Source organism: Vicia villosa, linkage group LG7, assembly GCF_029867415.1.
Source record: "Vicia villosa cultivar HV-30 ecotype Madison, WI linkage group LG7, Vvil1.0, whole genome shotgun sequence".
NCBI classification, from domain to species: Eukaryota; Viridiplantae; Streptophyta; class Magnoliopsida; order Fabales; family Fabaceae; genus Vicia; species Vicia villosa.
The window spans coordinates 90,963,524-90,986,276 of record NC_081186.1 but is presented as its reverse complement, the minus strand read 5'-3'; the positions used below and the strand labels follow the sequence as shown (position 1 = coordinate 90,986,276).

The following is a 22,753-nucleotide window of genomic DNA, read 5'->3' as shown; positions in this document are numbered from 1 at the left end:
GTTCCTTCTATGCAATGTAATACTTGTGTTCAATTTTCTTGTGTGTTTCTCAATCACAATGTTTAATGATATTGATCAATCTTTTTATATTATTTAAACAACAAATCTATCCCTTATTGAAATTCCAACATGTGTAGTGACCAAAATATTTTGATATAGAACTAAACATCAGCTCATAAAACAGCTTGTCAAAAATAAAATAGTGATACTACACAGATACTGGAGATTCTTCCCAATTTTACACCTTCACACCAAAGATAAATAATAAATAGTATAACCACAAAAGAAACATTGAGAACTAAAAAGTATCCCAAAAAAAGATACAAAAACAAACCAAGACTAGTAGTATCAAATAAATAAACTACCGAGGAAGCTATTTAATCTAGTAAAAGTTTATGGGAATTAATAGTAAAGTTCTTTAATCTAGTTGTATGATGGATATTTCCAGAAATTATGCCTTACATACAATACAAGGAATGAAGCAATACAGTAGCAACAAACTTCAGCCAACAGAAAACAATAACTATCAATTAAAGATTATCAATCATTAACACTTACTCTAAAAAGATATGAACCCTTACCAAATATGCACCAGAGGTTATAACTTATGAACCACGAGTCCCAAAATTATATGCAATAGCCACAAATTTAAACTGATGTAAATATAATACCAAAACTGTAATGAAACCTCACATTGTATACCTGAAAAAGATCTTTGTTATCTATAAAGAAAAAAACAAATCAAGCTGTTTAACTTCATTCTTGAAAACACATAATGTATGTTTGATGGTTCACAATGTTCAAGGAACTAAAGGTATCACAAAACATAACTCCTCAACTATATAATACGCATAGAAACAAGGTGTTACAATTATAATTTCAAAACAAATTTCTAACCATAATCTCAACTCAATAAACAAAGAGTAGACATCAAAGATCAGATTCTATGGTTCCACAGTTGTCACCTGTTGCCACTCTCCATCTACTGCTTCCTTCCATAATGTAACATTATTACCCCCATCAGCCACAGCCAATATATTTCCAGTCAATGACCACGAAACTCTCCAAACAGGGGTATTGAAATCGTTCAAAATCTTTCCATCCCATTGATCCCCCTCCTTGGCCACTGTCCATATAATCACCTTCCCATCCTGTGAAGCACTTGCAATAGTAGACTTTGGAAGTCCCAAATTCGGTGCCCAAGCTACATCTCGAACCCAATCAGTATGCTTCTGAAGAGCAGGGAAGCAGTCCATCTTCCAATGCCCGTTGTTAAGCTTCCACACCTTCACAGTACTATCACAACCACCAGAGCAAAGCTTCTGTACAGGATCAAGCAAACCAGAACCAACAAGAGCGCCAGGTGCCAAGGAAGGAGCCCACGACACAGAAGTGACACCAACAGGGTGAGCTTGGTCAATCCTTGAACTGTCCCAACCACCATCTGCTCGTGCAGTAAAAACCGAAATATTCCCATCCGATGAACCACAAGCCAAGCAAAGACCCAACTCATGCGGCGCCCAAGCAACCGAGTTCACAGACGACTTATGCTCATCAAACACATGAGCTTGGATCCACTCGTTTTGGTTACCTTCCTTCCATACAATCACACGCCCATCAAAAGAACACGACGCAAGTAAAGAACCAAATTTAGGGTGAGCCCACGTCACCTGCCAAACAGGTCCTTGATGACCAGTAAGAGTTGCCAAATGCTGTGAGGCCGAGTTGCTCACTCCAATTATCTTAATCGTATGATCTGAAGAAGCCGTAGCCAATCGTTTACCGTAGTGATCCATCGCAACATCATGAACCGTGTCTTGATGACCCGTTTCAACCTTTTGACCAGGCATTATTTTTCTGCAATCAAACCAACACATCAATGTAAAATCCAGTCTTTACAAATTAAACCAAAAATTACCAAACCAAACCAAACAAATAGTTAATTTTCCTTCCCAATGTTATAAAAATCATCTCAATTCAAACTAATATCAAACCCTAAAGACTCAGTATAATAAATTTTTAATTTCTATCCCCAATGTTGTATAATTCATCTCAATTCAAACAGCAAGATGAAAATCACAGACTACAGATTCAGTGGGTTGAATAACAATCTACTTAAACAAGATCCAAATCATGAACAATAGCATAAAACCCTATACCCTAAATACAGAAAATTTGGGGATTTGATATTCGAAACCCAGAATTGAAAATTAAGCGATTGGTGAAATTGAAAATAGAGAAAGATTGAAGCGGAGAAAAAAGGGAAATTGAAGATCTAGTTACAGATCGAGAGAAAGAGAGTACCTAGAAATCGAGAGAACAGTGCGTAGTGTATTTTTGCTTTGATCTTATTTTTGACTATTTTTTCTTCTTTTCTTGTTTTAACTGTTAAATACTAGTGCACTTTTTTTCTAGTTTCAATTTTTATTATTTACGGATTTAATTTCAATAGTTCTTTTTATTTTTTATTTAAATAAAATTTTACAGAATAAAAAAATAGGATTAAACAGTATTTTTTTTCCCTCTAAGTTAGTGAATTTTTGCGTTTAGTTCTTAAATTTTTTTTAGGTTTAAGTCCTCATATCTCATGTTTGTGTTGCATTTCGTCTCTGGCGTTAGTAATTTGTTTAAAAAACGCTTAGTTGGAAAACGATATTGACGTGGATGGAATAACATTTTATTTTTCTTATCTTTAATATTTAACAGACGTGACAAATGACTTATGTTAACACTAAAACCTTTCTAAATATTCAGAAAAAGATTTTTGACATCAGTCGTTATTTGGGAGGAGAAGTGTGGTGGCCATTGGAGAACGGTGAAGGCGAATGTGAGGTGACAACCACAATATGACGACGAGACCCTTCGGGTTGACAATCTCATTTGCGGTATTTTGCATTTATCTTTTAATCTTATGTTGCATTATCTGTTCGTTGCATTTATTTGTACCAACTCAGAGTACTTGTGTACCATCTGGTATAATAGTTTTTGAACCTAACTATCTTTTATCTGCTCATGTTCAAACAACAGTTGAAGCACCTGCTGAACCTAGCTCTTATACTCCTATATGTCTTAAAACGATTCAGGGTCTGAATTCTTAACCAATTAACCAATATAGGGATGAAATTCAACAAATAACCATCTTATAGGGACTAAAACATAAAAAATTACAGATGTCGTGAATATGGACCTCTCTACCATTTTTGGTAAGCAAAGAACAAAACCATGACAAAATCAACATCCTAAACAAATTGGCCTTTTTCCTTTCGTTTTCCAACTTCAATTTCGTCTTCTGTTTTTTCTTAGCTTCAACGTCTTTGATTATGCAACCTAGATCCTGCTTAACTTCTGAGAAATTGCAACCAATTGAATTTTTCGATTCACTTGATATGTTGCACTGAAGCTCATCATCCCACAAGAATAGCTTGCAACTTGATATTACACCCGAATTTGCATATTTCCATAATCTTCATTTTAGGGTTTTCACTTGAATTTGAGATGAACATCTACATTGCCTTATGGCAACCACAAACAGGGATCTGAGAATGAGAGTAATTACCTATAGATGGTGTTGTCATGTTACATAGAAGAAAAACACAACAACCTGTTACAAAGAGAGAAGAAAAACTACATTTTTTTGAAGAGGAAGAAGATGAAGCAAATGGTATTTTTTTTATGTAGTCCTCCTTTAAATGACCTCCAAAATATTGATTCCACATCTGCAAAATATTAAGAAAAGAAAAATAAAAGGCCATTCTATGTCACTTCGGTTTTCCTACTCTACGTTTTTTTTAACAGACTACTAACGTCAGAGATAAAATGCTACACAAACATGAGATATAAGGATTTAGACCTAAAAAAATTATGAATTCGAGCTCGTTTGACCTAACTTTTTTAAGTCTTAAAAGTTACTTAAAGTTAAAGTTAAAAAATAAGAGCTTTTAAAGTAAAGTTAAAGTTGTTTGGTTATAATTATTTTTTAAACTTTAAAATTATTTTTAATTTAAAAGTTGTTGTATATATATAATGTGTATTGATTAATTATTGTATTAACATATATATAATTTAGTGTATAGTACAAGAAATTCATAATGTTATTATTGAAAATCATTATTATTAACATATATAATTTAGTGTATAGTATAAGGTATAATATACAAAACAAACAAAAAGTTGGACAATACTAGTATCTACCAAAATGATGATTTAAAATAAAATATAACTCTAGATGTTATGAACCATAGAAAAAATTGAAAAACTTACGTCTATTGCACAAGTGCTGTTTTTTTAAAGAAAAGTGCTTTCATTGGGATTCGAACCGCGACGACATGGTTTAAGCTTCGAAAAAAGTTGGTTTCAACGCTTTTTTTACAAGCTCCTTTTATTCAATTTTTGGTCTTAAAAAAAACTACTTTTTTTTTATAAGAGCTTTATAAAATTTGTGTTTGGCCCTCCATCTCCTTATAAGGAGAAGAAAAATAGATAAAAAGTTGGGCCAAACAATATCGAACTAAATGCAAATACTCGTTAACTTACAGGACCACAATATTATTTAAGCCAAAAAAGAATATATGAATAAACCATGTGTAAATTCTACATAACACAGTTTTTAAAATGAGAATAAAAAAGAAATAAAATATTTATAATTTATTTTAGTCTGTCCACTTTCTCTTTATTTGTAACTAGATCTTAAAAAAAGAAAGATGATTATATATATATATATATATATATATATATATATATATATATATATATATATATATATATATATATATATTATAGAATATCTAAATAATGAATAGTACTCTATTCCATTTCATTTTAATGGGGGAGGATCTAGAGTTTGGATTAGCAGATGACACGTGTTTAGTTGAATATGAATAAGAAAATTAGTTACAGGGTACTGAATCGAGCTGTGAGTTTGAAGATGTGTCCTTGGCTGATAACCTCGTGAATCAACTACACGTTGAAGGGTCAGTAGATGCAAATGAAATGCAAAGAGGCGGGGAGGAGTGACCTTAGGAAGATTTTAATTTAAAAACTTCATATGAACGACGCGATCCTTCGAGTTATGGATTTATCAAAAGAAAGAAAAATGGAGGAAATATGTTCTTAGGGTGATAAACTTGGAACTATTCATAGTAACCAGGATAATGGGAGATGCATGTGTAAATCTTGTAATAGGATTTTTGTTTCATTTTTTCTTGATATGAAAATAGTCGCAAGGTTATCAACTAAAGATAGGTTTGATTTAATTTAATTTCTTAAAGGGAGAAAAAAAAGTTGTCTAGTAGGCAGAGCCGTCTCACACTTTTGAGAGGCCCTGTGTCAGAAGTTGATATTATCTTCAGTTGAATCGTGAATTTTTTTTAAGAGGCCCTATTTAAGCCTAAATTAGCAGTGAAATATATAACTGGAGGCCCTTTTCGCCATAGCTTAAACATGAAGAAGTGTGAGGCCCTGTGCTGTAGGTCGCCTTGCACACCCTCAAAGACGGCCCTGCTAGTAGGTCATCGAGGCCTTCTTCTAAGGATAAGGAGGGGGTTTATTTGTTAGTGAGTTCTAAAGCTTCAAGCTTTCCAATGAGGATTGGAAAAATTGGATGGTGGTATATGGTAAGCCTTAAGAGGTTATTGATGATGTTTGTGTGATTGGAAAATCTATAGGGTTAAAGATCAAGGGTGATTGTTCAAATATGTTCAGTGTTTTGTTATGAGGAAGAGGTGATTGGATTAAAAATTAGGGAGGATGTGAGGGTGGTGAGGTGGAAGGGATAAAGTTATTGGGGTTGAAAATGAAGTTTTATGCTATGGTGTTTTTGGGGTTATGGAGAGGGAGTAGGGTGGATATAATGAAGAATGTTTCTTTTAATGAGACGGTAAGGTGGTTAGGAAAAGAGGCATTGAGGGGAGGGGGTTTCAAAGGTTGGTGAGAGAGAAGTGTCCACTAAACATGACCATTCAGTAAATGAAATTAGAAGTGATCGAAGATGCTATGTGTAGGTATCTTTGGGGATCCTCTGAGGTAGGCTATTCTTTTTGGCCCTCCGTAGGGGCATCTGGAGGTTTATTGACATTATGGAATATTAGTGAGGTGGCTGTGAAATTTTCATTCAATATTGAAAATATTTTAATTATAAAAGGGTGTTTTAGAAAGTTAGGGCATGACTTTCCTATTGCAGATGTTTATTCTCCTTTTGATAGTGGTGGTCGGTTATCTTTATGGAATCACTTGGGTGTTCTGATTAATGATGATGAAGGGAACACTTGATGTATGAATGGAGATTTTAATGTTATTCGATCAATTGAGGAAATAAGAAGTAGAATAACTGTTGACAGAGTTGAGGATTATTCTCATTTTAACCAGTTCATTGAAGACAACTTTCTAGCTGATGTACCATTAAATAAGAGAAGATTCACGTGGTATCGGGGGGGGGGGGGTGGCAGTCTTTCTATAAGTCGTCTAGATCGTTTTTATTATTGGATGCTTGGGTTTTTTTGGCCGAATTGCATTCAGGTGGCTCATACTCACACTATTTTTGGTCACCGTCTGATTCTGATGATTATTGACAGAGAACTGGGGTCCTAGGGCAACAACAATGTGAAAATGTTAGACAGATTTACCAGGCTACAATGAGTTTGTGAAGGAATAATGACTATCTTTTCAGGTGGATGGTTAGGGAGGTTTTGTCTTGAAAGAGAAATTGGAGCTGGTAAAGGGAAGTTTGAAATTATGGCATCAAAATTACACTCAGAATTTAGAAGGAAAAATCAAAACGGTAAAATATTGTATTTCTTTCTTGTATGTTAAAAGAGATGAGTATGATATAAAGGAGGAGGAGTTAGGAGAGTTACACTCTTATTAGTATAATTATACATATGCATAGTGTTGATATAACCTTAATTCAATATAATTACATCTCCCTCACTCTCTCTCTATCTCTCTTTTCACAATTGATTCAAATATTTTTTTTGTAAATGATACATAAACATAAATAATATTTTTATATGAGAAAAATATATTATTAATCTAAATATTTTTATATATGAAAAATGATATTTATGATCCAAAATTTTTTTATTGAAAAAAGGTATACGGAAAGAAAAACTATTATTGATTTAAATATTTTTATATACGAAAATTTACAATTGATTTAGATATTTTTTTAAACGATACCTAAATATAAATAATATTTTTATATGGGAAAATTTTATTAATGATCTAAATATTTTTTATATATGAAAAATGGTATTTGTGATTAAAAAATGATATACGGGAAAATATCTATTATTAATTTAAATATTTTTATATACGAAAAATTCACTATTGATCCAGATATTTTTCTAAATGATACCTAAACATAAATAATATTTGTATACAGGAAAAATTTATTGTTGATCTAAATATTTTTATATACGAAAAATTATATTTATGATCAAAAAATTTTGATTCAAATTTTGTTTTTGATTTAAAATAAGTATATTATGTAAACAAATGCGTGTATCAAACCAGAACCCATGCGTATGCATGGGTTTGTTAATAGTTAACTAAGAAAATTAAAGACTTTTTCATTTCATTCATATCCGAAATGTGTCAAAGACACTACATTATATAATGTCACTAATAGATAATCTAACCTAAAAGTCCAACAACTATTAAAAGCCCAAACTATCCTAAGAATGTTCTAGAAAACATCATAATATAAAATAACTCTCAATACATCAAAATACTAATAAAACTCATTTAACTAATACTAAATTACTCTATTAATCTCTCTATCATTGCCGCGGGATTCACTCGAACCTTGTCCTCAAAGTTCTAAAATAAAACTTAAAGATGCAAACTCCACTGATGCATGTGAAAATCTTTGTTTGTACCCACGTTATTTTGACAACACAATAAAAAGACAACACAACAAGTGACCACATTATTCAAAACACTTAGTAACCACATTATTTTGACAACACAACACACTCGGTAAAGTTAGAAGACAAATAAAGATAAATCTAAACAAGAAATGTCTTTTTGTTTGTATACAATGTGCTATATACATTAAAAAGGCCAAGAATAGCTATATACATTTTCTTACGGCTTACGCCCCTTCCTGCAACTAGAACATTTGTGATTGTGAATTTGAAAATAACCTAAATAACAACAAAATCTCCTCATCAAATCAAAACAGAGCTATATACCAGAAACAAAATCGACAAATGAGAAATTATATATCGGAAGCCAGAGATTGTAGTCGACGGAGTCGAAGAGACAGAAGGAGGGACACGGAGGCGGCGAAGGGAGGGAGTTGATGGAATGAGAGAGTTGACGAAGGGATGGAGAAGATGACGGAGGGAGGGAGACGAACAGGAGGAATGGAGACGACGGAGGGAGCGATTTTTTTTCTCCTCTTGCGTTTCGGTTCTTTATCCTTTCCGTTTTTTTTCTCTTTTTTTTTAAAATTTTTTTTTTACTTAACTTTAATAATATAATATAACTAAACAAAATTGGACCAGGTGGAGCCCGGGCATAGGTCCACCCTGATCGTACTGTAGATCCACCCTTGATTATAACCACCCCATGTTTTCAGACGTGAGTTGTGGGAGACGGCTCGATTAAATTTGAATGTGAATAATCATTAAAACAACAAAGATTGAGTATTGGCCTCTTGATTATTGACACACCTGATCTTCAACAACTTAGTAAATATCTCTTTAAATTATGCTTTCTTGTGATTGAACATCTCCGTTTTCAAGTCTATTGCGGATCCCAAACACTATAAACAGTGGTAGATTAACAAAGGAGCGGTAAGGGCCGCTGAACCCCTCAAATTATTAAACTTTTTTTAATATATAGCACAAAAAAGTTTCTACTTTATCCATTGATTAGATGGGATCCATTGATAGATAGCACAACTACAAAATTTTCTATTTTAATTAAACAACTACAACATATGAATTCTTGTATTTTTTTTACCTGACTTGCTTTATAATAAATAACACAACTATTGTTTTAATGTGAAATGATATTTGGGTGCTTAAAATTGTTGTCTTCACCACGAAAAGAATTTATTGTCTAAAATGTGTCTATTTGTACGTTATTTTAAATATATTATTGTATTTTTAAAATTGTATAAGTGTGTAAAATCAAAAACTAAGAGAGAAAAAAAATATTGATATATAATGTTTAATACGTTGCTATTAATACCTTCTGGTTGATTTATTTCTAAAGATTCAATAATAAATTGAGTTTAATTGCTATGCATTGTGAGTGTAAATATTTTTATACCATCACTATATTATGACCATTAAATTATATTACTTTTTAAAAAATTAAAATAAAAGTTAAACATTACTAACTTATCAACGGTTGTGATTAATTGACAGTGTAAAACTTCTATACACTGTCAGTACATTACAATTAAATTTTAATAAATTTAATAAGTAATATTGAATTGATATAATTTCTTTTACCTACATTAAATTATTTAACTTTTTATAAAATTAATTCATAAAATATCTTAACAATAAATTTCAGTTAACAACTTTTTAAAAAAACTTAGTTCATAAAATACCCTAACTATAAAATAAACTTGATTTAAAAAAAAAAACTTAAATCATTAGAAAAAAAAATCTTAAATCAATTGATACTTTTAAGTTGTACTTCAAGTTAATAATGGAGGTCATAATATTTTTTACTGTTGAAAATAGCTATTATACTATATAGTTATCTGTGTTAGTGTTAAACTAATTAGATTTTAGTAAGATTTTGGTGTTTTTGGCAATTTAGTTGTACTTTTTTTTAGAAGGCTGACTTAAGGCATTAATGAGCAATACCAACATTCCAAACCCAATATGTCATTACTACTAGTCCCTTTTTTACAACGGTAGAAATACTTAAAATTTAATTTTAATTTTTTTTTTTAATCTTTTGTTTAGAGAATTGAAGTTCAATAAATAAAAAGGCATATGAGAATATATGCTGCATGTCACGTACCAAACCTAACTAGCTGCTAGTACTATTTATTAGGGGAAATGCCTTACTCTCCGACATGTAGTATTAATTAGTAGTTTGGAGAAGCTACATAACTATGTAGCTTCATCCCTCAAAGAGAACAAAGATACACTTTCAAGTTTCAACCTACCTAGGGATTATACTAACTAGGTTACAATTTCCATCATACTATTGAGTTTTGTTCTCGTCTCTTCCTTTATTTGAAATGTGGTCCATGGTCATTTTTTCTGTTTTAGGAAAATGATTCCTTCTGGCTTTTTATAGCAGCATTGTCATTTTCAGTTATATTTCTGCTTCAAACCTAATATAACAAATGCTTGTGATTATAGCTCCACCAAAGTTTGTATTCAGACTTACCTAACAAAATTAAGTTGATAAATGATAATGTCATAAACATTTATTTTGCGTCTACGTAGTTGTTAGAATAAAATGTAAGAAGTTGATAAGTATCATAAATATATTATAATTATTTTATTTTTATTTAAAAGAGTTAAATTATAATTTTTTTTAGTGATAAACACATAATATAGTTGATGAAAATAAGCGAGTCTATAATTGATGTAAATATACTAGTCTATAAAGAATTAGATCCTTTAAGACAAATGAAGAATTTCCGTATTATGATAAATATTAAGTAATATCACACCATAAATAAAATGAGATAATAAAATTGTCAAACATATTATAGATATATACTACTATTGAGTCTCACATTGGATATGTTCTTAATACTATGTTAAGAATCAGCAAGGATCCAAATTTTCTTTGCTAATTAGTTATGTTTACTTGCATTTGTATTTGTATATTTAGTTCAATACTACTAATAAGTTTTAACTTTCTATAACAGTTTGAGAGTTAAGAGCATGTTTACTACAACACCCTTAACTCCAACTTATTGTAGTGGTACTCTGCTACATATCGTTTTCACCTCTTTACACATAAGCATGGTTTCCTTTTTTACCTACTAATAAATGGAATGTATTGAATTTTAAGCATGTTAGCATTTGATTGGTGTATGGTACTATGGTAGGGTCTTCATCACCAGTCTATTTTCATAGAATGAAAAGGACAAACATTGATTAAAATATGTTTTAATTCCACAGGCAATAATTCAACTTCTCATGCAACTTATAGCAAGTTTTCAAACCATATATTCTCTACTTCGTTTTTCATTTCATATATGTGGAATTAAATGCGTAGCTATATGTGTAATTTTGATAATTCAACTTATTTTTTAATTTATATTTATGAATCATTTTTTTTATAAATTACATTAAATGTTGAAACTATCTTTGAACATACACATATTAATAACGAGCTGTTATAGTTCTATTGAATGTTATCCTTATTTTACTTTTTAGTAGTTGAGTTCATAAATATATCAGATTTTACTTTTTAGTAGTTGAGTATAAAAATATATCAGATTTGTTGAGATTGCTGTATTGGACAACTAAGATTATAAATTAGTTGGCATGTCATTTTCTCATCAACTCCTTTCTCATCAACTCCTTTCATATCTTTTTTTAGGTTATTTACTTTTATATTTTACACTGTGAGTGTATTACCCTTTTCTCATATTTTATTATGTTATTAGTACTTTTTAAAAATAATTTTGTAAACAAAAAAAATAATTGGGAGTTGAACAGACAAATTATCACTTATTTTTGGAAAATTTTATGAAAAAATAGGAGATCAACTGTCCAATAAATATGTATTCTGTAAAATCATTTTTTATTTTAAAATTATTTAAATGACAAAAAAAAAACTGTTAGTTTATTAGTGGACAAGATTGTAAAATTATTTTATACTATTAAACTCAAACTTTATATAATCCAACAAAATTTAATTGCATTCTTTATGTTGTGAAGTTGTTGAAAAGAGATTCTTAGACTTTAAAATGGTTTCCTAAACTTCATCACTCTAATTATAGTGCAGTAAATATAACATTTAGTTCACTGTTTGATTAATAAAGGATTTGTGAGAATGATAAGACAATGGATTTGATAAGGCAAATTAAGTACATAGATGTTTGAATGCAAAGTAAAGCTAAGTAAATGTGGCAAGAACAAGATGGTAACAGACAATGCCGAGGGAGCCACAAGCAGCAAAAAAGAAAATCTTAGACGCGAAGCTTATGATAGAGATGGTGCGGGACCGGGATTGTTTGATTTCGAGTGGATAGTAGTGCTCTGCACGGGTGATGCTGCAGAAGCAGATGGTGTTAAAGAAACAGACGTATGATACAAGTGCCAACAAAAAGTCAGCGTCGCTGATGAGCAGCCTGCCTTTGGCGGAAGCTACAAACATGCAGCAGGAAATGCTGCCTAAAATGTATGAAGCTCTCATCATTTTCCTGCCTGAAAACCAAATGTACACAGAGTTGCTCAAAATGCATAAAATGAGTGGAAAAAATAAACCCTAGCATAAAAATAAACCAAAACAAAACTTCACAGCATAAAATTTACAAAACATCAAAAAAGGCAGCACACGTTATTCAGATCTGAGTTAGTATACGGAAAAAAAAAAAAGAATGTGGTTAATAAACCTGGTTCCGCGGCTTCGTTGACGGCGGCTTCGTTGACGGCGGTGGGGTTTCCGGTAGGTTGTTCGTCGAGCAAAGCCATCGGAGAAATTTCAAGAAGCAAGCAGCGTGTGGGTTTTGTTTTGAGAGAGAGAGAATGGGTTGGTTATGGAGATTATGAAGAAGAGAATGTGGATGATGGAATATATAAATAAATGGACAAGGGAAAATAGTATTTTGTTTTGTTAATGTTAATGTGTCTGTGTGACGTTTAAGGTTGTCATCACAAACTTGTTTAAATTATTTAAAGGCAACATCACCTACATCATTTAATTTCGTAATAAATAAGTTGGTAGACTATATTCAAGGACAATTCAAACGAGACTTGATTCTAGTAGAATTGAGTTTGGTAGAATTGATTCTAGCGGAATTGAGTTTGGTAGAATTAATTTATGTTTGGATATATTTATGTAAAAGTGAGTTGAACAAAACATTTCAGTGTAAAAATCACCCAGAATCAATTCTGGAGGCAAAAGCTATAAATTGTAGCTTCAAGTAGAATCAATTCTGAAGGCAGAATCAATTCTACTTTTGTCTAACCAAACATATCAAAATCACCCAAAATTAATTCTACACATCTAGAATTGCTTTTGGCCACTCCAAAAGCTAATCCAAACATACACTTAGTGTGTGTTTGGAAATAATATTTCCACGGTGGAAAAACGTGCGTTTGATTGAATCTTGAACTACCAACTTCTTAATTTCCACTGTGAGAATATATTGCACCGTGATTTTGTTGAGTTGCAACGTGAATCCAAACATACCTTTAGTTTTAATTGAAGGAAGTGATTAAGTTCATCATAATTTTGATGTGGATTTGATTTTGTTGTTTAAATATTTATCTCATTTTTTTTATATTTTAGTTTTAAATATTTTGTATTTTTTATTCATATTTATCATAGTAATAAATTTGTTTTGTAATTTTTTAATGTTTATATTTACATGATAGAAATATTTAGTTTTTCATATCTCTATCATGTTTCAGAAATTTTTAATATTGAGTTTTTTTTTTAAATTCTTTTAAATATCTTTATGTTTAAGGATCTTTCTAAAATGAATGCATATGTATGTAATTCCTTTTTTTAAAATTTCATTTAAGTTTTTTTTTTTTAAATCTTTCAAATTTTTCTCAAAAATTGAATTTTACCATCAATCAGAGATGGGAAGAGGTAATAGACTTATTTTGATGTTATTAGTGCATGAGGCACTTGAGGTAAGAAAAGAATGAAGGAGAGAATGAAAAATATTGAATTAGGATTTATTATGGAATGTATTAAAAAATTGAATTAACTATTTATATACAAGGTTCTTTGCTTTCTATGTAACTAGAATGACAAATTAACTTAGTGACTAATTTGGATTATATCACCACATATTCTTTATAATTCACATCGTCAAACATAATCTAATCATAATCGATTTGAACTAGTTTTAATTTTTTTCTCAAAGTTAGAAATTTTTCGATCTTTAATACTTTAGTGAAAATATCGGCCAAATGTGCTTCCCTCGAGCAATTTCTCACTTCAAGTTCACTCTTGTTTACCTTCTCTCTCCGAAAATGAAACATAGCCTCAATATGCTTACTCCTTTCATGCATAAATAGATTCTTAACAAGATTCATGGCTGACTTGTTAGTGACCTGTAGCACAAGAGGTTTCTTCACTTTCCAACTCATCCAACACATATATGATTTTGATTGCTTGACAACCAGCATAGGATCCGGCTATATATTTAGTTTCACGCGATGATAATGTCACTACAATTGCTTTCTTGAGTACCATTAGATTGGAGCACCAAATACTTGAAAGAAATAACCAGTTGTGCTTATTTGATCTTCCTTATCTCACGCGATGATAATGTCACTACAATTGCTTTCTCGAGTACCGTGGGATTGTCGACCCTGTTAGGTATCCTTGGATTCTTCTTCCAACCTTCATATGTGACACATTTGGTTCATCCATGTATCTACTCACCAATCCAGCTGAGAAGCCTATATCAGGTATACTGTTGCACACATACCTTAAATACCTTATAATTTGTTTCAACAAAGTAACATCGACATTGTCTTCCTCTTCATGCTTCTCCAGTTTCATATTTGATTCGACATAAGAGGACGCAGGATTTGAATCATCCATCCAGATTCTCTTGAGCATTTCTTTGACATATTTTCTTGGATGTAACAACATACCTTTCTTAGTAATTTTAAATTCCATCCGTAGGAAATACGACAAGTTTCCCCAGATATGCGACATTTCAACATCAACCTGGACATAGACACAATACTAATAGCTATATTTTATGAATTCCAAATCGACTAAGTATGAGCCAATTTTATTGTTCCATGCTCTAGATGTCTATTTGAGGCCATAGAGAGCTTTCTACAAGCTATGCATTTTCCTTGCTTCTTTCTATACCACAAACCCAAAAGTTTGCGCGATATACACAACTTCATCTAGGGGACCTTTAAAAAATGTTGATTTCATATCTAAGTGAAATATCGATCAACCTTGCTTGCATGTAAAGGCTACCACCAATAAAAAATTTCCAATTTTGTTATTGGTGCATATACTTCACAGTAGACGACTTCTCCTCTCTAAAGAAATTTTCGAGTTATTAGTCTTGCCTTATATCTTGCAATCGACCCATCAGGATTGTGATTCAGCTTGAAAACTCATTTTACTTCGATGGCTTTTGGTGTGATATGAATATATTGATTTTTCTCTCTTTCGTAATCTCAACCACCCCATGAATCCAATTAAAAATAAAATTAAAATTAAAATAAATTCAAAAAATACTATTTTTTATTGGCTGTGCCTAAGATTGCGAATTTAGGGTTGTGTCCATGCAAGAATTGCTCTTGTACATTTACTCCAAACGAACAGAACCCGTGCATATGCACGTGTTTGTTACTATTTCTTAATACTATATTAAGAATCACCAATACTATAAATAAAGGATCCAATTTGTCGTTGTTAATTAGTTAAGTTTACTTGCATTTGTATTTGTAGATTTACTCCAAACGAACAAATGGTAAGTTCAATACTAATAAATTTTAACTTTCTATAACAGTTTGAGAGTTAAGAGCATGTTTACTACAACACCCTTAACTCCAAATAAATTAGTCTAATATTTTTTAACTTATTGTAGTGGTACTCTGCTACATATCGTTTTCACTTTATGTCAGTTTTAGAGCAGTAACTATAGCTGTTCCCCCAAGAAAGGATTTGTGATCTAGAATATGATGTCATACATATATCTTTACTATAATATAGGAGTATGTTCTAATTTAATGTGTGTGTTGTGAACTTTACACAGAAGCGTGATTTTCTTTTTTAAGCATCTTAGCATTGAATTGGTGTATGGTAGGGTCTTCATGAGTCTATTTCGAATTCCTAGTATGAAAAGGATAAGTATAGTCTGGGGTTCCACTCTCTATTTTCTTATGAAAAGGACAAATAATTAAAATATTGTTTTAATTTCACATGCAACTTATAGCAAGTTTTCATAACATATATTCTTTACCTCACCGTTTTCCATTTTATATCTTAGGAATTAAATGCGTGGCTATATATTAGTGTAATTTTGATCATTCAACTTATTTTTTAATTTATATTTATTAGTGATATATTTTTAGAAATTACTTTAAAATTGAATCTATCTTACAACAACATACACTTTAAAAGTGAGTTGTGTAAATATTACACAGGAATCAGAAGCAAAGTGGGTTGTGTAAATATTACACAGGAACCAGAAGCTACAAGACAGAATCAATTCTATTTTTAATAAAATAAACATCTCAAAATTATCTAAAATAAATTCTACACCAATAGAATTAATTTTAGGTCTTTTAAAAATCAATCCAAACATACTAATAATGTGGAACTGCAATAATTTCTATTGTTATCATATTTTACTTTTTAGTAATTGAGTACATAAATATATAAGATTTTACTTTTTAATAGTTGAGTACAAAAAATATATCTGATTTTCTGATGAGAGATTTTTTTTAATAGGCAATGGAATTAAATGGAGTATAAGGGATATCCCAACCGATGAAAACAAACGGAAAACTTCTACTTCTCGAAACAAGAGAGATGTAGAATATTCCAAATGTGAAAATTACAAAGGTCCATTAGACTATAATAAGAACAAAGTCATGTCCCAGAATTAAGCATAATGTCCGAAATACATTCGGTAAATCTAAATGATGCGTTCCTAAAAATAATCGCATTGCGCCTATTCCAAATGCACCACGTAGTTGCTAGCCAAATGACCGCAATCGTAAATCTTTTGGATAAATTCTTCACCTTCTCCATGACAAAGAAAAACTCGTTGAACTCTTCCAAGGTTAAAGCCTCGCCGTAATCCATCCACTCGTACACCTTCTTCCAAACCTTTGATACAACCTCACACCCTCCTAAAAGATGCGAAGGACATTCTTCTTCTGAAAGACAAAAAACACAGTTGAGATCTCTACTAACATCCGACATACCGCGCTTGTGTAATTGATCTTTGGTTGAAAGTCTATTATTATGAATAATCCTCCAACCGAAAAAGAGAATTTTGGGCGGTGCTTTTACCTTCCATAAGTGCTTGAAAGCTTTGACCATGCGAGTATTGAGAGGGGGTCCGGAGAGCTTCGATTTGAAAGTGTCATAACAAGATTTTACTGTGAAAACCTGCTGCCCACTACTGCTCCACACGAACTTGTCCTCAACATCCAGCCGCTGCGTAACCGGCGTGATGTAGTCAAAAAGATCCTCCAACAGTCTGTTGGGAATGCTGCTGCTGTCCGTAAAAACAGAATCGGTACTCCATTCCCAGCCCCCATCCGTAAACGAGCCCGCTTCAGCCACTATCATATTATCTTTTCGTGCTAGAGCAAACAACTTCGGATAGGCCTGGATTAAAACTTGCCCTTTTTCCCAGCAACTGTACCAAAATGGGACATTGTAACGATCCCCAACCAAACAGTGCACAACAGCCACGAAAGAGGGTTCCTGCAACAACAAATAATTGTTAGAAATAAGGATGTCTCTCCTCCATATTGAGTCATTCTTCTCCACGACGGAAATGTCGCCAATGAGGACCTTCCATTTGACATTTTCGTATCTAGCATCAAGAATAGCGCGCCATACCGGTTCATCCTCCATTAAGATTCTCCATTTCCATTTACTTAATAAAGCAATATTCATCACCTCCACATTCTTAACTCCAAGCCCACCTTCTTCCTTAGGCTTGGAAACGATATCCCAAGAAACCCAATGTATCAATCTCCTCGCATCACCCCCATTCCATAAAAACTTACTCTGAATAGACCGAATCTCATTTAAAATTTTCGTTGGCGCTTTGTAGAAAGATAAAGAATATATAGAGACAACATTAAGGACATAATTTATCAAACATACCTGACCCGCAATATTGAGGTGCAGCCCTTTCCACACTGCCAACCTTCTATTAAAATTAGAGATTAACTCCTGCCACATAGACAACTTCCTCGGACTATCTCCCACCCAAACTCCAAGAAATTTGAACGGAAGAACATCGACCTTGCAAGAAAGAAAAAGAGATGTCGCTTCGAGGTAACAATCACCAACGTTAATCCCGTAAATATTACTTTTATGGAAATTAACCCTCAAACTGGACATCATCTCAAAACCCCTGAAAATTATCTTCAATGCCCATAAATTTTCCGAATCTCCCTCCGCCACAATGACGGTATCATCTGCAAACTGAAGCATGTTTACCTCTATTCCATCTTTTATCTTAAATCTCTTAAACTCTCCAATATCTATTGCCTTGTTCATTAATGCCGTAAGAACTTCCATCACCAAGACGAATAAGAAAGGTGACAAAGGATCACCTTGACGTAATCCTTTCTCAACCGTAAAGTCCTTAGTAGTACTTCCGTTAACCATGATCGACATAGAACTTGTAAAGACACAACCTTCCATCCATCTTAACCAAATAGTCCCCAAACCCATCGTGATCAAGATATACTTTAGAAAGCTCCAGCTAACACGGTCGTAGGCTTTTCAAAGTCTACCTTGAATATGACGCAGCTGCGATTATCTCTCTTTGCTAGGTCCAAAACCTCATTAACAAAAAGCACTCTGTCTGCTATGTTTCTTCCCAGCACAAAGGCCGTTTGGTTGAAGGACACTAATTTCCCTAACACGCTTCTCAACCTTCCCGCTAATAGCTTTGCGATAATTTTGTACAAGCTTCCCACAAGGCATATAGGTCTATAGGTCTATGTTTCTCTCATCGGTTAGAATAAATTTGATGACCAATATAATATCTCTATTATGTTCTTCCTTTTCTTGGTAGTTCTTTAATTTAAAATCAATAATAAATTAAAATTTAATTAGGTTTTAAATAGCTTTATTAATTTGATTAATCTAAAATATTATTGAATTATATTATATTATTTCATTAAGAATATTTTTATTTTATTTAATTTGCCAAAAAATAGTTATCTCTCTTTGAATTCATAAAATCCACAACAGAAGAAAAAGACCACTGCTGTTTCATAAACTTTGTATTGATTTTGCAAAGAAAAAGAAAGTTGTACTTCTTTTCTAAAGTCTTGCTTTTCTGCATCTTGTAGTCGTAAATCCTAAATACCTTATTTGAGAATTATGCTTGCAGGTTGCGATACTTCTATATAAATAGTCATTATTGATGTTGCAGTATCACTTCAACGTAAGAAATGAATGTAAGAATAGATCTCGCACGTTATTTCAATGAAATTAATAATACTAAGAACAGGAGGTATTACAATTACAACTGGTGTATTAAAATTGTTCATTTTTTTATATCAGAGATAGTCAAAACTACTATTTTTTACGAATACATTAACCGTATGTTTGATTTATAAAATATATTTTAATTAATATACTAAAGTTGTTCTATTTTTAACATTAATATACCGATTTGCACTTTTTTCTATCTCCCTATCTAACCTCCCGAGGGGTTTTGACATGATCCCTCCCTTGCAATTTTCTACTTTTTCACTAAGATTGGCAAACTTGCCCATAAGATAGTTCATAATCCACTCAAACATGGTGATAATAGGTTTATCCCTTTACATTAAAATGGTTACATTAGAGGATTCACTAAGGTTGTTCATCAGAACATCACACTTAGATTACAATGGAAATGCATGCTTACACCACTTATGTTTGGGTATAGCATTTAACCATTCAAATGCATCTAAACTAACCTCCTTAATCTGATTCATTTTGTCCTCGTGTGCTTCAAAATAGGTTGCCTTTGCTGCAACCATAATGAGATCTTTATAAAGTGTACCACCTCCATACTTCTTCTTGAAGTTGGCATATAAATGCCTAAGGCAAAACCTGTGTTCATACTGAGGAAATTCTTCCTTAGCAACAACATAGCCTTTTTCTTTCTCTATTAACCTCTTCATGCAAGTCTTCTCACCACAAGGTAATCTTGCCTCTGCATATAACTCGACATCACATTTATTCTCTTCAGCATACACAACTAACTTTGATGCATCATCATCATTAACAAAAGGTTTAAGGTCATTTTTAAGACATTCCTTTTTAGCCTTCCACCATATCTTAACATCTTCGATTTTAAATGAAGAATCCATGTCCTTAATTAAGTCACAGGCTTCAAAGTAAGACCAATAATCCGGGTCTTGACCACTGACAGCATAAACGTCCCCCTTCATATCTTAACCCTACATCCTTTACAAAAGAGCCTTTCGTATAGAAAACAACCTTAAATAATCTCATTTCCTACACGTTTCAAGAAAAAACACAAGTAGGTTAAGTTTTTAAGAAAACTCATAAACCCTAGTTTTTCAGGTACAAAATACAGTTGCTTTCGTTTTCACTGTCATTACTGAAAAGAATAAACAAAACGGAGTGGGCCTTATCTTATCTTTCTAGGGACCGCAACAAGCTTCGTAACCTTCGTCAATGGAGGGACCACAGAGGCTCTACAGTACCGCACGTTGAAGGAGGGAGGGGACAAAGTGCCACACCTTTCTATTAGGGATTCTGAAATATTTTTGAAATTCTTATCAATAATGTATAAGGACCACAATATGCGACCTAAGCTAATGTAATCCAACTCTGAAAATAAATAATAAAAAATTTATTACACGTAGGCTGCCACATAAGCAACCGTTAGTGGCATTTGACGCCAGGGATCAATTATTGAGACAGAAAATTTTGAAGGGATGAATTCTTAAAGGAAAATTTTAGAGGGACTTGAAACGAAATTTGAAATATTTAGAGAGACGAAAAACTTATTTAACCTTAAAAAGAATAGTAGTATTTTCTCTTTTTTAACCCTACCAAATTTGAACACAAGATCCTCTAAATAAAATAACATTTTTTTACCAACTGAGTTAAGGAGACATCTATACAAAATTTTTTATTTTTGAAAAAATATATTAAATTTTAATTTTTTGAGGACTAAAATACTTTAAAAAAAATTCTTTTTAAGGCCCAAGACGAGAGCCTAGCCCGCCTTACTCTTGGGCAGGCCCTGAATTCCCTTAAAAAATAAAAAAGTATAGTTAGTTAAAATTTATTTGATTTACATATATGAAACAAATGGAAATAATATATTAAAAAAGTTTTAAATGGTGATGAACGGTGTATATTTGTTTTAAACCAAAGTCAAAACAAAAATAATTAAAAATAATCACTCATATTATGGATTTACTCTGTTTTTATAAATAAAAAAAGGAAAGAAAGTGAAGGAAGAGAAAATTTAGGAAAGATGAATTTTCTTCTCTTTATAATATTAATAAATAGGAACAGAGCATAATTTTGGTTGAAAGGAAAAAATTGTCGTAATATCTTAAAATAAAAAATTTGAATATTATTTTAATATATATATATATATATATATATATATATATATATATATATATATATATATATATATATATATATATATATATATATATATATATATATATATATATATATATATATATATATTGAGTGTTGAGAGGGCTGATGTTGCAGAATATATTGCGGCTTTGGTGATTATCAAAAAAGCTAAAGATTTTAATTGAAAAAAAGCTCTGGATTGAATCGGAATGTTTATTTGTTGTGATATCTTTTTTAATTTGGATCTTGTGTCTTGGTACATCAAATCTTGTTGGCTTTGATGCCGTGAGTATACTCTATGCCAATTTTTTGATCACTCACATCTTTAGATAGGCCGATTTTTATGTTGATATTCTGGCTAGCTTTGGTCTCAATTATAAATCTTTCACTTGATTTATTTTTGTTCATAAGGATATTCTTAGAGATTTCTTGTTTGACAATGATGATACCTTTAGAATTAGATTTTTTTAGGGGTTCTGTTTGAGCTCTCTGTGTGATATTGTAATCTCTTTTTTTGGTTTAATACAATTTTCTTCTTCATATTTTTTTTTTTATAAAAAAAGTAGCACATCTCCATTTAAACAATACTAATTTGGTTTAAATGTAAGTTTGGTCATCCTATTTTTTTTATTTTGATCCCTTCATTTTTAAAATTATGATTTTGGCATCTCTTTTGAGTTTTTTTTTTATGAAAAGCGATAAAAATAGAGACTAATTTTGTATGAAAAAGCAAAATAAAAAAATAAAAATTGCACAAAAAACTTAAAAAGTGATTAAAATAGTGATTTTTAAAATTGAAGGATTAATTTAAAAAAAAAATATGAAGACTAAAATTGCAATTAAGCCTCATAAATTAAAAAATAAAATAAAACATTTCTAATTATCATACAATATGATATAAATACTTTTTATATATAATTAATAAATATATTTTGTATTATATGAAATTAAAGATAATACATTGACGATATAAAATAAAGATTAAAAATATGAGTGTGATTTGACAACATATCTTTTCTCTTATTTTATATTATGACAACTCATAAACTTATATTTAAGAATTTAATTGTATTTATTTTTTATCACTTAATAAATTTACATCTTTCTTTCTTTCGAGTTCCATTTCTACCAAACAACAAAAATATCACCTCACTCTCTATTTACTTTTTTAAAATTTTTCTATCCTTTCACTATTTTATCTTTCGTTTTCTTTTCTTTTCTTTTTTTTTTTATCCAAATAAAGTGTTAAACTCATTTAATACAAATTAATAAAAGTGGTGGCACAAAGTTC

At 31.3% G+C, this 22,753-nt stretch overlaps 3 protein-coding genes across 3 annotated transcripts; all 3 read right to left on the bottom strand.

Annotated features, from left to right (window-relative positions):
• Positions 1-747: 747 nt before the first annotated feature.
• On the bottom strand, positions 748-2,409 carry LOC131615778 (protein transport protein SEC13 homolog B-like). The gene is made up of 2 exons (XM_058886936.1): positions 2,305-2,409; positions 748-1,857 (listed from the first exon to the last, which is right to left on the bottom strand). The coding sequence occupies exon 2, from the start codon at positions 1,848-1,850 to the stop codon at positions 945-947; it is 906 nt and encodes a 301-aa protein (XP_058742919.1). The 5' UTR covers positions 1,851-1,857; positions 2,305-2,409; the 3' UTR covers positions 748-944.
• Positions 2,410-12,001: 9,592 nt separating this feature from the next.
• Positions 12,002-12,679, bottom strand: LOC131615781 (uncharacterized). Its single transcript, XM_058886939.1, has 2 exons — positions 12,548-12,679; positions 12,002-12,359 (listed from the first exon to the last, which is right to left on the bottom strand). Exons 1-2 carry the CDS (start codon positions 12,624-12,626, stop codon positions 12,049-12,051), a joined length of 390 nt encoding a protein of 129 aa, XP_058742922.1. The 5' UTR covers positions 12,627-12,679; the 3' UTR covers positions 12,002-12,048.
• Positions 12,680-14,445: 1,766 nt separating this feature from the next.
• LOC131619669 (uncharacterized) lies at positions 14,446-18,567 on the bottom strand. Its single transcript, XM_058890741.1, has 3 exons — positions 17,992-18,567; positions 16,891-17,892; positions 14,446-14,847 (listed from the first exon to the last, which is right to left on the bottom strand). The coding sequence occupies exons 1-3, from the start codon at positions 18,565-18,567 to the stop codon at positions 14,446-14,448; spliced, it is 1,980 nt and encodes a 659-aa protein (XP_058746724.1).
• Positions 18,568-22,753: the final 4,186 nt, after the last annotated feature.

Coding starts and splice junctions, on each gene's coding strand:
- LOC131615778 (XM_058886936.1), bottom strand. CDS start 1,850: ATGCCTGGTCAAAAGGTTGAAACGGGTCATCAAGACACGGTTCATGAT.
- LOC131615781 (XM_058886939.1), bottom strand. CDS start 12,626: ATGGCTTTGCTCGACGAACAACCTACCGGAAACCCCACCGCCGTCAAC. Junction 12,360..12,547: donor CAACGAAGCCGCGGAACCAG/GTTTATTAACCA, acceptor TTTGGTTTTCAG/GCAGGAAAATGATGAGAGCT.
- LOC131619669 (XM_058890741.1), bottom strand. CDS start 18,567: ATGGGTTTGGGGACTATTTGGTTAAGATGGATGGAAGGTTGTGTCTTT. Junction 17,893..17,991: donor ACCTCAATATTGCGGGTCAG/GTATGTTTGATA, acceptor CGGTCTATTCAG/AGTAAGTTTTTATGGAATGG. Junction 14,848..16,890: donor TTTTCTTTGTCATGGAGAAG/GTGAAGAATTTA, acceptor GTCTATGTCCAG/GTTGATGTTGAAATGTCGCA.